General features: G+C 42.7%; 1 protein-coding gene across 1 annotated transcript in view; it reads left to right on the top strand.

The window, feature by feature from the left end:
* The window catches only part of LOC147710456 (ficolin-2-like), a 386,065-nt gene extending 367,092 nt beyond the window's left edge, over positions 1-18,973 (top strand). Inside the window, exon 10 of the mRNA XM_086921143.1 lies at positions 17,770-18,973. Within this exon, the coding sequence (XP_086777269.1) occupies positions 17,770-18,017 (248 nt within the window). The 3' untranslated portion in view covers positions 18,018-18,973. The remainder of the gene's footprint in view (positions 1-17,769) is intronic.
* The last annotated feature ends 1,017 nt before the right edge of the window (positions 18,974-19,990 follow it).

The following is a 19,990-nucleotide window of genomic DNA, read 5'->3' as shown; positions in this document are numbered from 1 at the left end:
AACAGATGGGAAAGTGTTGGACCTCAGATTTACTATCCAAATCCTACATTTTTAAAAAGTATTTAATTATAGAATAACATTACAGGCCCTATTACGATGATGGGTGGACTTGCATCTTCCCTACATTGTCTCTGTCCCTGGGACCGACCGGCCACCTAATTACAATGCAACCGAACACTGTTCAGCCGTATACTCCCATTTCTCAAAGGGAGATTGTGTTACGGTCGTAAACCAGACTCAGACAGTTGGTTGGAGCCTTTTAGTGCTGCATCGTAATCGTCTCCTAAATGTATTTGAAAATAAAAACATATTCATTAAATACAAATCAAATTAAATTCTGAAAATGCAAAATACAAATAACCTTAAAAATATAAAGAAAAAAATATAAATTTTTTAAAAGTGTCAGTGTTTGGATGGATCAAATGTACTATTGTCACTCCAACGTAAAAAAAAAAAGTTGGGAAAGTGATGGCCTTTGAGTGTGTCAAATTTTCTATTCTCATTCCAACAATAGCAAAAGAAGGGAACATTTTGGACTTTGGAGGGGTAAGATTTTGTATTCCCACTCCAGTGTGAGCATCAGCATGGAGAGTGTTGCACTTCAGAGGAGTCAAATGTACTATTCCCACTACTACTTAAGCAAAACCAGAAAAGTGCTCAGATTTCGAGAGGTTATTTTTAGTATTCCCATTCCAATCTAAGCTAAAGTATGGTAAGTGTGTTTCCAACCCAATGTAAGCAAAAGTAGGGAGGCTTTTGGACCCCAGAGGGTTCAGATTTACTATTCCAACTCCTAATATTTGAAAAAAAAATGTATTATGGAATTCTATACTTTAAACCTTAAAATGCATATGTGTGTGTGTGTATATGTATATATATATTCATTGAAAAATCTATAGGTTTCAAGGGTGTTATAGTTAGCTGGACATTTCACTCATACAAAACCATTGAAATTCCTCTGTTATAGTTAGTTGTACTAACTGTACCTCTCGCGCCCCCAATCTACTGGGGATGATGTCACATATTACATCATTCATGACATGGTCAGTGACATCACTGGTGACATCACTGATGACCTCTCAAATGACATCACTGATGACATCACTGATGACATCATCCAGTGTATGTGGTTTGGTATTTAAATATGTATTATATATATAACAATCTGCATTTAAGAATCAGTGGATATATACCTATCTTGGGGGAGGATTTAGTAGCAGTGTGATTGACTGTTTACTTGACTAATTTATAGTGTCTCACTAAATATATTGGATAGTGACTAAACTGTGTGAATATCTGTATTACGTTGTCCGTTGTTGTGTAAACTGCTGCATCAGTTAGTTACTAGCTATGTGAAAGTCTATATTAGTTATTGATTAATTAACTGACTATTTGTATAGGAGAATAGATGTGTGTGTGGTTCGGTGGGGGATCTGTGACTGCCCAAAGATATGTGAATAGTTAATTCAGTAGATATATGATGTTAAGACTACGTTTCATAATAGTTGTTTGGGTGAGTGAATATCTTTATGGGTATGGTGATGAGCAAATTTATTTCTTAATGGTACATGTCCAACAAAGTAGAAAAAATAAAAGGCAGTGTATGTGACAGTTGTTGTATACAAATAAGTATACATAAGTCTCATTGATTGCATGAGTGACTGTATAGATAACTGTATACTTGTAATGGTGATTTCATAACACACTAAGTATGAGTTACTATCTATATCAATACATGAAGTGGTATTTGTATAAGTGTGTAGCATGACTGAATAGGATGTGTGCTGGTGTGTAATGTCAATATAGGTGTATAAGTATATTTGATATTGTTTTATTGATCATTAACAACATGTATAGTGAATCTATAGGTAATTGATTAGATGTGTGTGTAGAACTAGGAATGACTGAGTGGGTTTTTAGATACTTGTATTGCTGTGTCAATGGATTCAAATATGATACTCTGTATTTTACAGTGAGTGATGAAAGGTTATACTAGTGTATAATGAGGTGTATCTGATTGTCATGTGGATGATGTCATCAGTGATGTCATTTGAGAGGTCATCAGTGATGTCACTGACCATGTCATGAATGATGTAAAATGTGACATCATCACCAGTGGATTGCGGGCGCGAGAGTTACAGTTAGTACAACTAACTATAACGGAGGAATTTCAATGGTTTTGTATGAGTGAAATGTCCAGCTAACTATAACACCCTTGAAACCTATGGTTTTTTTCAAAGAATTTTTAAGGTTTTTTAAAGGATAATTCCTAACTATAACCTGCTTGAAACCTATGGGTTTTTAGTGAATTTCAAAGGTTTTTTTTAATGATAATTTCTAACTACAACCTGCCTGAAACCTATAGTTTTTGTACGTGAATTTCAAAGGTTTTTTAAATGACAATTCCAAATTATAATGTTGACCACTTCCCCATATCTTCAACAAGAAACCAAATCTGCAATGCTACCTAAAAAAACAGGCAATAGTTACACTTACCACTAACAAATTAACATCAACATTTAACTAATGTAAGAACGTCAACTATGTACTGCGTGAAGTACATCCAACTCACACCCATATTTAAAGAGCAATGTGTGATAGAGGTACTAATTATACACTTCCAACACCAAACAAAATCACAATACCCAGCGCCACTACCACTACAACCACCCCTCCTAACCCCGCCCCCTCGACTGCTTCTCAGGCAGCACAAAACATGACAACGGACCTTCCCAAAATAATATATCCCATCAACAGCACAGTAGCTCAATGTTCAGAGATGTGGCAACCAACTATGTATAAGGGAAGGAACTCGCACATTAACAATAATGTACACAATGCCAAGACTACCTGTGAAATGCTATACACAATTCACTACACAAACCAAAAACTTTTCCGTGTGTAGATATACCATTGATACGTGTAGTGTACTGCATAGTGGACCAACCATATTATCTCAGACACTGGGGAATATTTCAATCATGTAGCTGTGTTCCCCCCTTTGAAGCAGAAGCGGAGTGGGCTGGTCCAACGTACGCAACATCAGCGTAAGACTATAAATATTTAGGCTACGCCTTAGGCGTGGTTCACTTCTGCAAATAGAAGAGACTCCACCACACCGAAGGTCCTCACCCTGCCACGTGGCTGCCACCATGACCACATGCTTCCTCGATACAGGCCTATTGCGAACTCAGCGCCACAGCACCGCAGACTTATGTTTGTATCGACTACTGCCTTCGATCTACAGTGCGGACAGCAGGGTTCACAACCTAAATTCAGCTTTGGATCTACACCACGGACAACATTGAAGTTAGCCTTGATTTATGTAAGGCAGAGACAATTGTACTCTATGTCCTCAGACTTTGTTAAAATAAGTGACAGAAATTCTTCGTACATATCTGTTCTAACTACTGCCTTCGATCTACAGTGCGGTCAGTAGAGTTCACAACTTGATACCAGTTGCGGATATGCACTACAGACAACATTGAATTCAGTCTTGATGTATTTAAGGCAGAGACAATTGTACTATGTCATCAGATTTTGTTAAAGTATGTGACAAAAAAGCATTCTTCAATATCTGTGTCAACTACTGCCTTTGATCTGTACTGCAGACAGCAGGGTGCACAACTTGAATTCAGCTTTCCATGTACACTACGGACAGCATTGAAGTTATCCTTGATTTATGTAAGGCAAAGACAATTGTACTCTATGTCCTCAAACTTTGTTAAAATAAGTGACTACAATTCTTTGTCGAAATCTGTGCTGACTACTACTATCAATCTACAGTGCGGTCAGTAGAGTTTACAACTTGATACCAGTTGCAATTAAGCACTACGGACAACATTGAATTCAGTCTCGATTTATGTAAGGTACAGACAATTATACTATGTCCTCAGATTATTTTAAAGTATGTGACAAAAAAGCATTCCTCAATGTCTGCGTCAACTACTGCCTTCGATCTACACTGCGGACAGCAGGGTTCACAACTTGAATTCAGCTTTAATCTACACTATAGACAGCATTGAAGTTAGCCTTGATTTATGTAAGGCAGAGGCAATTTTGTTAAATGATGCAACAAAAAACATTCCTCAATGTCTGTACGGAGTGTGGCCTTCAAATGAACACTGCATTCAACAGAGTTCACTACTTGATACCAGAAGCGCATCAGCACTACAGACAACATTAAATTAATTCTCGATTTATTTAGGGCAAAGACAATTGTACTGTGTCCTCAGATTTTGTTAACTGTGACAAAAAAGCACTCATCGATATTTGTGTAAAGTACTGCCTTCGATCTACACTGCGGACAGCAGGGTTCACAACTTGAATTCAACTTTGCATCTATACAATGAACAGTAGCGAATTCACCTTTAATTTATTTAATGCAGAGACAATTGTTCTGTATGTGTTCAGCTTTTGTTAAAATAAGAGACAACAATCAGTCATCCATATCTGTGCTCAGTACTGCCTTCGATCTACAGTGCGGACAGCAGAGTTCACAACTTCAATTCAGCTTTGAATCTATACTACGGACAGCATGACATTTAGCCTTGATTTATTTAAAGTAGAGATAATTGTACTTTATGTCCTCAGATTTTGTTAAAGTATATGACAAAAAGAATTTCTTGATGTTTGTGCTGACTACTGCCTTCGATCTGCATTGTGAGGGCTCACGATTCAGGTGGAATGGCGATTGAACATGACGCATTCCAGTAGGCAAGAGACATTGTACTAGTGCGCCCCGCCCAAACCACGAATCATCGCACGGTGCGCACACGCTGAGTTCTTCAGGTACCACTAACTCACTGCACCATAAGTCATCTCCACTTGGCCTTATTAAGGCAGAATTCACTAAGCAAAAAACATTGCTCCTAATGCAGCCTGCCCGGACCACGCATTGCTTGTTTTTTGCATTTCCTGTGTTTATTACAAAATCGTAAGCGGCGCTTTTAATTTCATATCCTCTCTGCTTGATCTGAATCGCAGCGCCTCATTGCGATCAGTGCTCACTGTTATAATTGCATGTGCTGTAACTGTATAAAATCGTAAGCTTCGCTTTGTAGAACATATTCCTCAGTGCTTCAATATAGTCATAGCGATTCATTGCTCCCAGTGCTCATTGCTGTAACTATAATCTCTCTGCGCCTGGAATCAATCGCACTGCCCTATTGCCCATTTTCATCACTGTTTGGCTCGCACCGATCGGTATATCACTTTTTGACCGATCATGCCGGTACCACTACTGCCCATAGCGTCACTCCGCACCCCAATATCGTCCTGCTTTGGTGTTTGTTTATTTTGCGGCCATTTTGCTGTTTGTTGTTCTGCCTCCTGGCCCGTCTGTACACCCCGCCCCCCGCCTCCCAGCTGACCCTCCCTCCCACTAGTAGCTCTGGACTGTCCCGCCTGGTGAAGCGCTGTGACCGTCCTGACTCACTCAGAAGCGGTCGCTCCACCACGCTCCCTGGCCACTTACGTATCAGTGCTTCGTTTGCTCTCACCGCGCATTGCTTTTTTTTGCATTTCCTGTGTTTATTACAAAATCGTAAGCGGCGCTTTTAATCCCATATCCTCTCTGCTTGATCTGAATCACAGCGCCTCATTGCGATCAGTGCTCACTGTTATAATTGCATGTGCTGTGACTGTATAAAATCGTAAGCTTCGCTTTGTAAAACATATTCCTCAGTGCTTCAATATAGTCATAGCGCTTCATTGCTCCCAGTGCTCATTGCTGTAACTATAATCTCTCTGTGCCTGGAATCAATCGCACTGCCCTATTGCCCATTTTCATCACTGTTTGGCTCGCACCGATCGGTATATCACTTTTTGACCGATCGTGCCGGTACCACTACTGCCCATAGCGTCACTCCGCACCCCAATATCGTCCTGCTTTGGTGTTTGTTTATTTTGCGGCCATTTTGCCGTTTGTTGTTCTGCCTCCTGGCCAGTCTGTACACCCCGCCCCCCCGCCTCCCAGCTGACCCTCCCTCTCCCCTCCCCGTCCACTATCCACATATGACAGATGCATTTCCGCGCAGCGTTCACGCGCAGCGGTCACGCCCTATGCGCGCCGAAGGTGCGCCAAAGGTAAGCCCATCTACGCCCGTTTGCGCCTGGACCGCTCCCAGTGCCAGACCCCCTGGCCTCCGCAAACCGCAATCCTCCCGCATAACGTAAGACATCGCCACCCTCCTAGCCCTTAACCCCGGACGCACATCACAATGCTACGAAGCTGCCCCAGGACGTACCCACGGCCCCTTCGCCTGCCACTTCTGCAAGCTCGCCTGCATCAAGACCCCGACCAAATCCACTAACCTCAAAGACAGCTCCGACCCTAACCACCTGAAGTGCATCCTGCTAAACACCCGCTCCATCCACAGACACGCCACAGAACTCTGGGACCTACTCGACACCGCTTCACCGGACATCGCCTTCCTTACAGAAACCTGGATGAACGCCTCTTCAGCACCCGACATCGCCATAGCCATCCCGGACGCTTTCAAGATCATCCGAAAAGACCGCACCAACCAAACAGGAGGAGGCATCGCCATCGTCCATAAGAACACCATCAGAATCACGACCAGCCTCGACGACAACCTTACAACCGCCGAACACCTCCACTTTCAGATCAACTCCGACCCCAGAACCACACTTAGAGGCACCCTCATCTACAGACCACCAGGAACCCGTAAACAATTCAACGAAGACATCACTGACTTCATCAGCCCACATGCCCTCACCTCCGAGAACTACATTCTACTGGGAGACATCAACTTCCACCTGGAAAAGAAAAATGACAGCAACACCACCACCCTCCTGGACAACCTGGCCAATCTTGATCTCAAACAACTTGTTGACACCCCCACCCATATAGCCGGACACACGCTCGACCCAATCTTCACCTCCAGTAAGCACATCTCCTTCGATCACACCACAGCTCTCCACTGGATGGACCACAGCTGTGTTCACTTCAACTACAAAACCACCTCGACCCACAACCCCCCGCAACCTATTCCACGAAGAAACTGGAACAAAATCACCACCGACCAACTCCTCACATTGCTCAATCAAAACCCTCCCGCCCTCTCATCGGACCCAAACCAAGCGGCCACCAAACTCAAACAATGGATCACTCACAGCGCTGACGAACTAGCACCCTTGAAAAACCACCAAACCAAACAGGGTAGCAAAAATGCCCCCTGGTTCAACGAGGACCTTAAGAAATCCAAGAAACTATGCCGTACTCTCGAGAAAACATGGAGAAAAAACCCAACCACTGACAACCTTACCACCTTCAAAACAGCCACCCGCAAACACCACCAATTGATCAGATCCACCAAGAAGTCAGCATTCAAGGATCGACTCGACAACAAAGCCCAAAACAGCAAGGAACTATTCAACATCGTCAAAGAATTTACCAACCCCACCACAGCCTCAAACGACATCACTCCCTCCCAAGAACTATGCGACTCCTTATCCTCTTTCTTCTATAACAAAATCGCCGACATACATAACAGCTTTGAGAACATTTCCAAAGAACAATCCAGTCCACCCACCTCCAAACCTAAACCACCCACTAACCTCCTTAACGCCTGGAACCCAATCACCACTGAAGTCACCATCCCCCTAATGAACTCCATCCATTCAGGCTCGCCAACCGGCCCCTGTCCCCACCACATCTTCAACAAAGCAGATTCCATCATCGCACCCCATCTCCGTGATGTCATCAACTGCTCCTTCAACTCCGCTACCTTCCCAGAAAGCTGGAAACACGCCGAACTCAACGCCCTCTTGAAGAAACCCACAGCGGACCCCTCTGAACTCAAGAACTACCGTCCCATCTCCCTCCTCCCATTCCCTGCCAAAGTCATAGAAAAAGCCGTCAATAGACAGCTCGCCGCCTTCCTTGAATCCAACAACTCCCTTGACTCCTCACAGTCCGGCTTTCGAGCCAAACACAGTACCGAAACCGCCCTTATTGCAGCAACAGACGACATCCCAACACTACTGGACAACGGAGAAACAGTTGCCCTCATCCTACTCGACCTCTCCGCCGCCTTCGACACGGTCTGTCATAACACCCTCATACAACGCCTCAGTAACATCGGCATACAAGGAAAAGCCTTAGACTGGATCATCTCGTTCCTCGCCGGGAGAACCCAGAGAGTCCGACTCCCCCCATTCAAATCAGAGGCCACCGAAGTCATCTGCGGAGTACCACAAGGATCATCACTCAGCCACACCCTCTTCAACGTTTACATGAGCCCCCTCGCATCCATCGCGCGACAACACAACCTCAACATCATCTCCTACGCTGACGACACCCAGCTGATCCTCTCCCTTACCAAAGACCCTAACACTGCCAAAACCAATCTTCATGAAGGCATGAAAGAAGTAGGCGAATGGATGAAAAACAGGCGTCTAAAACTTAACACAGACAAAACGGAAGTCCTCATCCTAGGATCATCCCCCTCCGCCTGGGACGACTCATGGTGGCCATCAGCCTTGGGCACGGCACCCATACCCACAGACCACGCTCGTAACCTAGGCTTCATCCTAGACTCCTCCCTCTCGATGACCAGACAAGTCAACGCAGTCTCATCCTCCTGCTTCAACGTACTTCGTATGCTCAAGAAAATCTTTCGTTGGATCCCCACCGAAACAAGAAAGACTGTCACCCACGCTCTGGTCACTAGCCGACTGGACTATGGAAACACCCTCTACGCCAGAACCACTTCCAAATTACAGAAAAAACTCCAACGCATCCAAAACGCATCAGCCAGACTCATATTGGACATCCCGCGCCAAGCTCACATTACTGGTCACCTGAAAGACCTCCACTGGCTTCCCGTCAACAAGAGAATAACGTTCCGTCTCCTCACCCACGCACACAAGGCCCTCTACAAACAAGGACCCGAATGCCTCAACACACAAATGTCCTTCTACACACCAACCCGCCAACTAAGATCCTCCAATCAAGCCCTCGCTGCAGTTCCACGCATCCAAAGATCCACCATGGGAGGAAGATCCTTCTCCTACTTGGCAGTCAAAACCTGGAATTCTCTCCCCACTCACCTCCGCCTTACCCAGAACCACATTTCCTTCAGGAAGGAACTTAAAACCTGGCTATTCGATAAATAATGCACCCCTCCTCCCCTAAGTGCCTTGAGACCCTCTGGGTGAGTAGTGCGCTATACAAATTCCTGAACTTGAACTTGAACTTGGTTACGTACACGCTCAGTGCCCCATAATTCCTCGCCACGTGACCGTATTGAGTCAGATGTCTTGTTTTGAAAAAAATATATCATAGTTTTTTTAGATCTACTGCAACTCACTCCCATAAAAGGACAACCAGTATTCATAAGAAAACTTGATTTTAAAGAGTTTGCTACCAGTGCGTCCTGCTAGGACCATGCATCATCGCATGCTCCATAGAACCTTGTTACTTCAGGTGCCACTTACTCTGTGCACCACTTATCATCGCTGGCTGCACACACACTAAATTACCAATACTGTGCAGCTCTACTCAACGCCACGTGGCTGTGTGCTCTTGCTAACTGCTGCCTCCTGCCTACAATGTGGTCATCAAAGCTCACAATTAATTAGAGGGTTGATTTATTATTTGCAGAACACAATACCAAACTAAGTATAACATTTATCAAACCCTATACAATATCCCTTTAGTATGCTTCCTTTAAGAACTTCTTTTATATCACTTCTTTTATATCACTTATATATGTAGTTGAATAATAAGATTCACGCTGCAAGTGCAAAGGCACACTTAATGACAGTCTACACTGTAGACAGCATAGGTCACAATTTGAACCTCACTTTTTCTTCATTGGAAACCTGAATTTCTTTTTTGGAGACAAAAATGGCTACACCACTGGAAGAATCATCTGATTCTGATCATTTTGTTGCTGAAGAATTGATAACCATCCATGGTATTTTTTTTCCTCTCAAAGTACATGCAGTCCAGTATGCAACAGTCAATACTTTTGAGTGAAGCCTGTTCAGACCACGCATCATTGCAGGGTGAGCACACACTAGTAAACACCAGACGTACAACTAACTCAGTACTCCATAAATAATCACCACAAGGCTTTATTAAGGCAAAATTCAGTAGTCAAAAAACATTATCCCCCGTGCTGCCTCCCAAGACCACGTCACAAGTTATGTATACGCTCAGTCCCAAAGGTACTACTAACTCAGTGCACCATAATTCATCGCCACATGGCCGTATTCAGGCAGAATTCAGATGATTCTTCATTCATTATTTAATAAGTGCAGTACCAAACAAAGTATAATGTCTCTCAACTTACACAATATCCCTTTAGTAGTCTTCCTTTAAAAACATCTTTTATATCAGTTCTAGGTTTAGTTGAAAAACAAAATTCACGCTGCTAATGCAAAGGCACACTCAATGGTAGTCTACACTGTGGACAGCACAGGTCCCAACTTGAACTATAATGTCTCTAAAACATACATATTTCGACAATGTATTCCATACATGTTTGATCGTGATTACAGATAATGCAGTCCAGTAGGCAACACGACGTACCACCATAAATAATCACCACGTGGCCTTATTAAGGCAAAATTCAGTAGCCAAAAGACATTCTTACCAGTGCGGTCTGCCTGAACCACACATCATCGCAGGTTCCACACAAACCGAGCCTACCTTAGAGCACCACAACTCATGAACCCTTTACGATAGAATCTTCTGTGTATTATTTCACATGTAGTGCTCCTACCTTTGTACAGCAGAAGTCTTAAACCGTTTACGATTGAATATCTGTGTATGATATCATGATTACTATTCTACTTGTTACCAACAGCAACGTAATAAAATGGAGTTGAGCACACATGTCCATACACACTTCAACTATCTATTTGTGTCTGTGTATGTATTATGTTTGTAAAATGCTGCTCCTGCGCCCTACCACATTATATTGCACTATAAATAGCGTATACAACCATCTTACCTCTGACAGTAAGTGTGGGCTTTTCCTCCTTTAAAAAAATTTTTAAGCATATTTATATAGCACAAAGTCAGCCCAAAACTATATCAGCAATTTACATGAGCACGTATCTACAGTACATTTTCAGGCATGCGTAGATTACGTCATTACTCTACAATAACAGTATGTGGACTCAACTCCGAGCCTCGAACACTGATTTCCAGCACCACGTTCAACAGTATAATTGAATGACCACATACGTATATATATTATCTGCCTTCCTGTGCCAAAAACGGCAGCTTAAACCTTTCACAGCCGTGTATTATTACAGCTGCAACACTCCACTGAATGTACAACAAACCATCATATTCACAGAAATATTTCATGTCCACCATCTCTTATGTGTGCAACTATGAATGAATATAGGGTTAGTGATACCCTGTACCTTCCAAGTTAGCCATATTGTTGGACTTTACAAACATAATGACACATTTGCGTGTAAGACCCGGATGACGGCAGCACTACAACACGGACACCCAAATCAGTTGATTTCTCAGATAGCTCACAACAGAACCACGCCCATAGCTTTGGAGTCATCGTTCACAGTCTCGCGGAGCACTGGCATACGTCAGTCCAACCCACTCCGCTTACGCTACCAGGGATACACAACAACGCTACATGGCCCAGATTTCCATTATAGTGATTTCTTAGTTCCATGTCTAGTTGTCACAACGGCAGACACACACTCCCTTATGGCTGATATACACCCACACCACATCCATCCAGCACATACGTTACTACACACGTGACCCTACCAATAAAAAAGATGAGGCACATGTGCTCTATGCCATTTTAGAGTTACTCCCATCAAAAGGGCTGAGATGGCCCGTCCTAGTGGTTCAAACGCCTCATGTAGGCCCGAACCACCGAGCAGGGGGGCCCACCACTACACTGCTGTTTGCTATGCAAGAATGAGAGCTGAGGCTGTCACCCTGCCATACTAAACTTGGGGGCATATTATCAAAGACAGCTTTAACATATTCTGGTGTAAACCTGGGCTTCTATTGGAATTGTCACGAATTCTCAAAAGCCTATTATTAAGCCATTATGGCCGCTTTAACAACACTAAAGCGACGATAATTTTAACGCTGTCCTTGTAAATATGCCCCCAATATCGTGAGAAATAGAGCAATAATTTATGTATGCAAGTGAAAAGCTTATTAATATAAGACTGTGGACTCAAAATATTAATCCACCTTGCATATTAAACATGCTTAAGTCTACGAGGACTGTATACCACTCTTTACCGTAAACCCACGGAAAGGAATTCTTTGCTTAGATATGAAAGTCACCACCCCAGAGCACTACGAGACATCCTACTGGTTGGCAGTTCTTAAGGATCAAGAGGAACTGTTCCCAAAAATCCGACTACATGGAAGAATCAGACATATTGGGGGCAAGACTCTTAGCCAGGGGTTATCCTAGAAGGATGATCAGGAGAGCGCAGAAGAGGGCATGGTTCAGCCCGCGAGATGACCTTCTAACACCAAGAGATCGACAAGATCCTTCCCTCAAAAGATTAATCTGTGTGACAACTTTCTCGACAAGGAGCGACGCCATAAAAAAAGTAATCAACAGGCATTGGGGCCTGGTGGCTGACGTTATCCAGCAACAAGAACCACCTATGCATGCTTATAGAAAAGCCAAGAGCATAAAAGATGATGTGGTCAACTCCTTTCTGCCCAGTGACGATAACCCTACAATTCAATCTATGTGGAGTTTGCCACCAATAAAGGGCCATCACAAGTGTAGTAAGTGTAAAGCGTGTGCAACTACTATACAAACAAAAACTTTCACACACAAACAGCAAACAATTGATTTACAGGATTTCACCAACTGTAACTCATCAAACGTAATTTATGTCATCTCATGCCCATGTGGCCTACTATACGTGGGTCAGACGCAACAAAAGGTCAAGATGAGGATCCTTCAACATCAAAGTAGGATACAATGTCAAGTGCAGGGAGCGCCTTTAGTTGAACATTTTGTTGAGTGAGGCCACACACCAGACCAAATGCAATGGCTTGTATTGGAAAAGACACAACTGGGCCCGAGGGGAGGAAATATCAGTTGCGTCCTCAATCTAAGAGAATCGAAATGGATGATGAAACTGGACTCAATTGTAAATGGGCTGAACAAACTGGATACAAGCAATGCACAAGTGGCCTGCTTAAGTATAAGATGATTTAGATTGTATGTGACACCCACATTATCTCACATCTTTTTAATAACTACTCCTTTGCTCACGATTATGTGGAAAGTTTTGTAACAGAACATCCTTTGAACTTGTATACCTGTCTGCATTTCTGCATCACTATTCAGTGTCACACCAGAGATTGTTGAACAGTGTTGATAATGTACCTTGACGATATTATATTGCCCTCCCTAGAATTTCTTTTTTGTAAATGAATCTTGGGGTTCTACCATTTTGTGGGAGACATCAATAACTACCATGAATACTGTTTTAATCAACTGACAGTGGTTGCTGATTATATTGATTCGAATTAGCTGTTCCATTGATGGACTTATATGTGCCTTGCAATGTTGATCAATCACATACTTTAAAACTATTATTAGCTCCATCTATGTTTAGTACAATAACCATTATGTGCGCAATTCCAGAACTGTTTCCCAGATTAAGGGTTTGTCCAATACACTCTCTTTCCATTACACAATGCGGCCCGATACGCCTCATTTCCATCTCACACTGCAGCCCACCAAGTATTTTCTCTATTTTTATGACCACCCTGCACGTCACGCACAGCCACCAGCGTGCACGCTTTGGGCGTATTTTTTCCTTTTATTAACATGCAGCCCGCCAAGTGCGTGCTGTTCCTTCCAGACGAGACCAGGAAACAAAGTCGGTAAAATGCATTTATGGCCGCCTTATAGTCCTAGGTTATTAGGCCCCGACAAGATCTCCGTGAGATTATATGGAATTTAGTTTTTAGCATGAAGGCCTTTATCCACGCACTTTGAGGTCAACATTTTTCATGGCATTGATATAGCACCCGGATAAGTAGCGATTGGTTCATTTGATGATTGCACGTAATTACTTGTTTTTTTAAAATACTAACACCACCTCGGCACTATTGTTAGCGCCCTTTGGAGGCACAACTGTAACCATCTGTTGATTGGATGACTACACGAAGCTAGTAATGATGAGTATAATATTAGCCTCACCTCGGCACCATCTTAGCATATCTGTAAGCCATACGACAGGCAGTATTCCAGCGACAATCATGGCTGTCTTATAGTTCAACGTTATTAGGCCCCAACAAGACCTCCTTGAGACTATATGGATTTTTATTTTCAGCACGAAGGCTGTTATCAACGCACTTTGAGTTTAAATGTTTCCTGGCATTAATAGAGCACCCGGATAAGTAGCGGTTCAACGCGATGCCGCAGCACTCTATTGTTTCCTGTTGTGTTATCACACGGCTACCACTAGAACATTTTATGATTGCACGTAGATATTTATAATACTAACACCGCATTAGCAATATTCTTAGCGCCCTCTGGAGGCAAAACTGTAACCATCTGTTATTTGGAGGACTGCACGAAACTAGTAATGAGTATAATTTTAGCCTCACCGCGGCACCGTCTTAGCGTATTTTTAAACCATACGACGGGCAGAAATCCCACGGTTTTGTTTAACCACTTAGCCCGCATATTTGGTCTGCCATGATTTTTAATTGTGACACACACACCCAAACAATGTTGATCATTCACAAGCCCGTTCCGGCGTGACGGGGCCTAATCAAGTATGCTGATACTAACATCACAAGATGACCGTTACACCACAATAATCAATCACTATACAATGACATCACACTGCGACCGAAACAGTTGATTATGTCAATCCCTCGCTTGTAGTTTATGCAGAATCACACATATGCATGACACTCTCAGCCTGATTCATCAAGCCAAAATCGGCTCGCCTCCTACACGAGAGACGACCGCCGGGAAACTCAAGAGGAGGGATTGCCTACTACGATACACCGCCAAAGAGGAGACGCACCCGTTTCCCTTCTGGAGCACAACCGAAGAATCCCCTCCCGGCTTCCGCCTGAGACGCAGACGTACTCAGAGCGTCTACAATTGAGAGTCATCTCCGAACAGTGAGGTGGGATCACAACCAGCCATAACTTTTTTACTACACGTATGACCTCACTGCTGAAACGCTTCCAGAGTTTTGTTAATTCCGACTCTGACCAACTTTATAGCGAATAAAAACGACAAGGTCCAGACTCACTTCAAACCATACATCTGGTATTGAAGACTAAGCCCTGACGAGTCGTGTTGACTCAACCGTACACGACGAAACACGTGTCGGCGAATGTAACATTCTCAAGTCTGGAGAAAATAAAACCTACGTCTTGCTGTGACGAAGAAATACACACCAAAGAATCTGCTTCTGTGCTTCTATTTATAATTGGTCAATGTACCCTGTTTTGTCACTACATATGTAGTTGCGAGAGCATAGCTTTGTATAATTGTTTGTCTCTTGACTGATTGGACGGTTAAGGGTGTTTGCCGTCTGCTCTACACGCACTACACTACAACTTTTATTTGATCTTCACACACTGTAACGTATCAACCGAGGCAGTGCGCCCTTGTGTTCCGAATCTCCTAAAACCCCTTCTCAGCTCATATGTCCTTGTGGGACCCCCTTAGCAGGTCTAGAGGGTAAATATATTTCTTACCTGCCCCCTTTATGCGTTTTAAACACTTGTTCCATTATATTATGAGTCCACAGTTCTCATAGGTTAAATCTCAACCAATGGAAGCGCTGCATTACTTCCTTAGATATTCTCTGGCGTATACACCAATGGGACACCAGGTGTCACAATTGAGAAGTTCAAACACTGAGGAAGGCTCTTACGCTGAAATGCATTTGGATGACTGCAAATAAATGATTGCCTACATCCCGTGAGTGCCTCGTATCCTTTGGATAGAGCTTTGATTTTGAATGCGAGACCTCACCCTTGTAAAACGAGCACCCGTCCTTGGGGTTCAGCGGCTTTGGTGGGACTTGGGAGCAGGAATATTACAAACCGCTTGAACCGCCGTGGTCATGACTACTCTGCCGACCGAATGGCCGTAGGCTATCCAAGTCCAAGGACGCCGATCCATGAGATTGACGCCTGCAGTGATATCGTGTGATGACATCCAGCGGCTGGCGAGGGGTACACTTGGTGCATTAACAACTCACCGCCCCTATCGAGGGGCCAACATGGACTGCAGAAAGAATACGGCAAGTAGAGGGTGTCACACACTGCACTGGCAAAATTGAATCAGTCCATCGGGATTCATAAATAGAACTTGCCATCCAGGCTGGATGTGGGACATAATAGATCGCAAAGCCAGTGTATACCCGACGACACACCACAGCCGGAGAATATCTAAGGAAGTATTGCAGCCCTTCCATTTGGTTGAGATGTAACCTATCAGAACTGGGGACTCATACTATAAACCAATGGGACACCAGGTGTCACAATTGAGCAGTTCAAACACTAAGGAAGGCTTTTACTCCGAAATGCATTTGGAGGACTGCTAATAAATGATTGCCTACACCCCGCGAGTGCCTCGTATCCTTTGGATAGAGCTCGGATATAAATATATATGTATATATATATTAAATATAAAGCTATAAATCAAATTAAATTCTAAAAGTAGTTTTTATATTACAAATAACTTTCAGGATAAATATACATTTCAAAAATAATATTTTTCCCTACCTACTACCCAAACATTTATCAGACAATTGAGAAAAATTTGAAAAAAATTAAACACTACTAATCTTTAGTTAATTAACAGATAACACAATTCAAATTAAAATGATTGCTAAATGCAAGTATAATAAATATCAATCAATTAATCTACATACATAATAACAAATTACAATTTTTTTAAATGATAATTTACATTTAAAAAAAGTTCGCACCCTAAATCCCTGCAAGACCAAAGAGCTGTTACTAAACTCGATATTTCTAACTAAATGCTTAAAATAATTTCACATGAAGAATTATAGACTATGCTAACAGAATGAAATACAAATATTATAATACTAATACTTCATAATAATAAAATAACAATTATCTCAATAATTAAAAAGCAATAGTTTATAAAACTATATTCATTCTTTTATATATAACACTACTTATATATTGTATACCTAAAAAAATATCTGTACCTTTCATATTCTGTCCCACCATATTTCCGAGTTAGCTCTATTTTTGGCACAATATCTATGTTTCATGAAATTCTTTTCATAATATTTTGATGGAATACCTAAGTGGTAAATTGGACCACTTCCTGAAATTGGGTAAAAGGACCTATACATTCCATTTTGACAGGTTTTCCCCATTTCAGGGGTTTTAACTCATGATCCTCGTTAACTCATGTCGAGATACGGTACAGATTTGTAACTTTGGGTCCATTATCTTCCCAGGGGGATAACAGGTATTCATGATGAGTATCAAATATTTTTGCTTTAAGCCTATCTTTTTTTCTTTTAATGAGGAGAGCCTAAAAGCTACCCCAACAATAAAGTATAGCAATAAACACTACAAAATAGGAATTGACTGAGCAAAAAAACAGGCAGCCAAGGCCAGACACCATAGTAAATTGGCAGCATTAAATGCTCTTCAAAAAGTTCTGATTTCCCTGCAATAAAAGTTTTTCTTGTGATTGAACTTCACTTTAGAAAACTATCTTGATAACTGCTGTTATTATCTTTTCGTAGGTGACTCTTTATCGCACCACAAGGGCAGCGCCTTCTCAACAAAAGACCAAGACAACGATAAGCATGACCTTAACTGTGCCGAGTCCTTCAAGGGTGCCTGGTGGTACAACGGTTGCCACGAATCCAATTTAAATGGAAAATGGTGGTTGGGTACTCACAGCAGTCATGCTGATGGCATCAACTGGAAGACGGGCAAAGGACATAATTATTCCTACAAACACTCACAGATGAAGTTCAGGCCTGCCTAGCAGAGTCTCAACAAAGACAAATCGATGACTATGTGATTTTAGAACCTGATTGTCTTACTGTCAATTCTCTACAGCTTCAAACTTGTTGCCCGTCAGAGAGACACAATTTTGCAAGTTCACCTTAAAGACTTTACTAACAATATTTCTCAAGGAATAAATAAACTGTAAGATGAAGTAAAATATTTGATGTATTACTTGTTTTCCCAGTTTCCACTTAAACAATGAAACCTGGAATGTAAATCCTCCTATGACAGGGGACTGGGCCTAGGATGACCAACTGTCCTGGATTTGATGGAAGTCCAGATTTATTTAATCACATTACATTATTTAATCACAGTCATGGCATGCAGTTCTTCTTATAATTATTTGAACTGTCATTGTAGAGTTACTTCTCTGACTGTGGACTCTGGCAGTTTCCAAAACAAATCTACCTGGGCCCCAGCAATACTTTCGTGAAATTGACTCTCATGTTAGTCTTTGCATAGGCATTTCCATTTCCATTACTTTACAAGATGATAGTAAACAGGGATGTTGCCCATCCTTTTCTAGATAATTACATCTAAAGCATATTCTCAACATTAACAATCAGTAAATTTCTACTTCAGGGCGTACTTTTTTTTTTTAATCGTTTTCCTTTATATTTTATTTTCCTTTTTATTTTTTACTGTACGCACTCAGTTTTAGTTGCAAAACTTTGTTCGGTTTGTATAAAACAACCATAAAAGTATTCAGGAGAAGTTAAAAGACATATCACATTACACTTGAAAAGTATGAAAGATTATGGGAGATTAAATAGGACAACACCAAGTATGCAACATGATATCATAATTAATCATGCCTAAGGTGCTTATAATGTAAAAAAAAAAATGACCATCTAGATTCCGCAAGGCCATCACTATGTCAGTACGATGATAGTTTCATGTATATTGATTGCATTCACAATAAAAAGTGCTACATTAAAACAGACCGTAACCTCATTTAGCTGAGAGGGGGCGTGGCTAACTGCCGAGCATGGCAGATGCACTGTGAGAGAGCTCCGTACCAACTAATCCTGCCAAATCCTGCCTAGCTGGGACACATCCTTCACCCGGACATGAGCAATGCGACTGTAAAGCGGAAGATGGATGACATACCCACTCCAAAATGGTCCAGTGGACCTCTGGGCAGCGAACAGATCAACTGTGCTGACTCCATTTGGGGCCTAACCAGTTCACCCGATCCCAATACAGAGAGACAGCACTGGTTTGAGAGATTGCAAAGGTGATGACGGAACGGAGTGGTGTGGCTATCCGGCCTGTTGAGGACCCCTACACTCCTGGATTATTGAGAGAACCCTGGGTGAGAGTGAGTGCCCTGGGAAGTGCGTCACTGAGGCCTTTGGACCTCCCTCCCTTGGTGTGATACACTGTTCGAGCCCACGCCAATCCATCTTTGGTGGAGGAGCTTTGTGTGCACCCTCTTCCCCCATCGTACTGACCTCCTGAGCCCACTAGATGGGCGGCGAGGGTAGGGCTGGGGAGTGGAGGTAGGCCTATGCGGGGCCTCGGAGGTCTCGGAGGTGGACGACTGGCGTCCGAATCCTGGAATGTGGCGCAGTGAGCGGGACAGCTTGTGGCCTTGCTCCTGCACAGCACCCGACTTCGGTGCGACCTCTGATCGGTGAGCGCAGACCAGAGGGCTGCCCCATGGACATGTGAAGTGCCCAAGTATCCCTTTTGCACAGGACTCGGACAACCGACGGCCACGGAGGGCCTCTCAGACTTCTTCTGTGTGGAGTGGGCACGCAGAATCCCATCAGGTAGACCAACTTGCGGATAAGACATGCCATCAACCCTTGACCCAGATCCAACACCAGAAATTCAATGCTTAATCAGGGAGAACATTGAGGAATGGTTTGGATTGAAGCTCATATCCTATGAAGAAAAATCATTCCTTCTGATTGAACACCCCACAACATTTTACTTACTTCCCAA

The sequence above is a fragment of the Lissotriton vulgaris genome, chromosome 5 (assembly GCF_964263255.1).
Source record: "Lissotriton vulgaris chromosome 5, aLisVul1.2, whole genome shotgun sequence".
NCBI classification, from domain to species: Eukaryota; Metazoa; Chordata; class Amphibia; order Caudata; family Salamandridae; genus Lissotriton; species Lissotriton vulgaris.
This window is presented reverse-complemented; position numbering and strand designations above follow the sequence as displayed.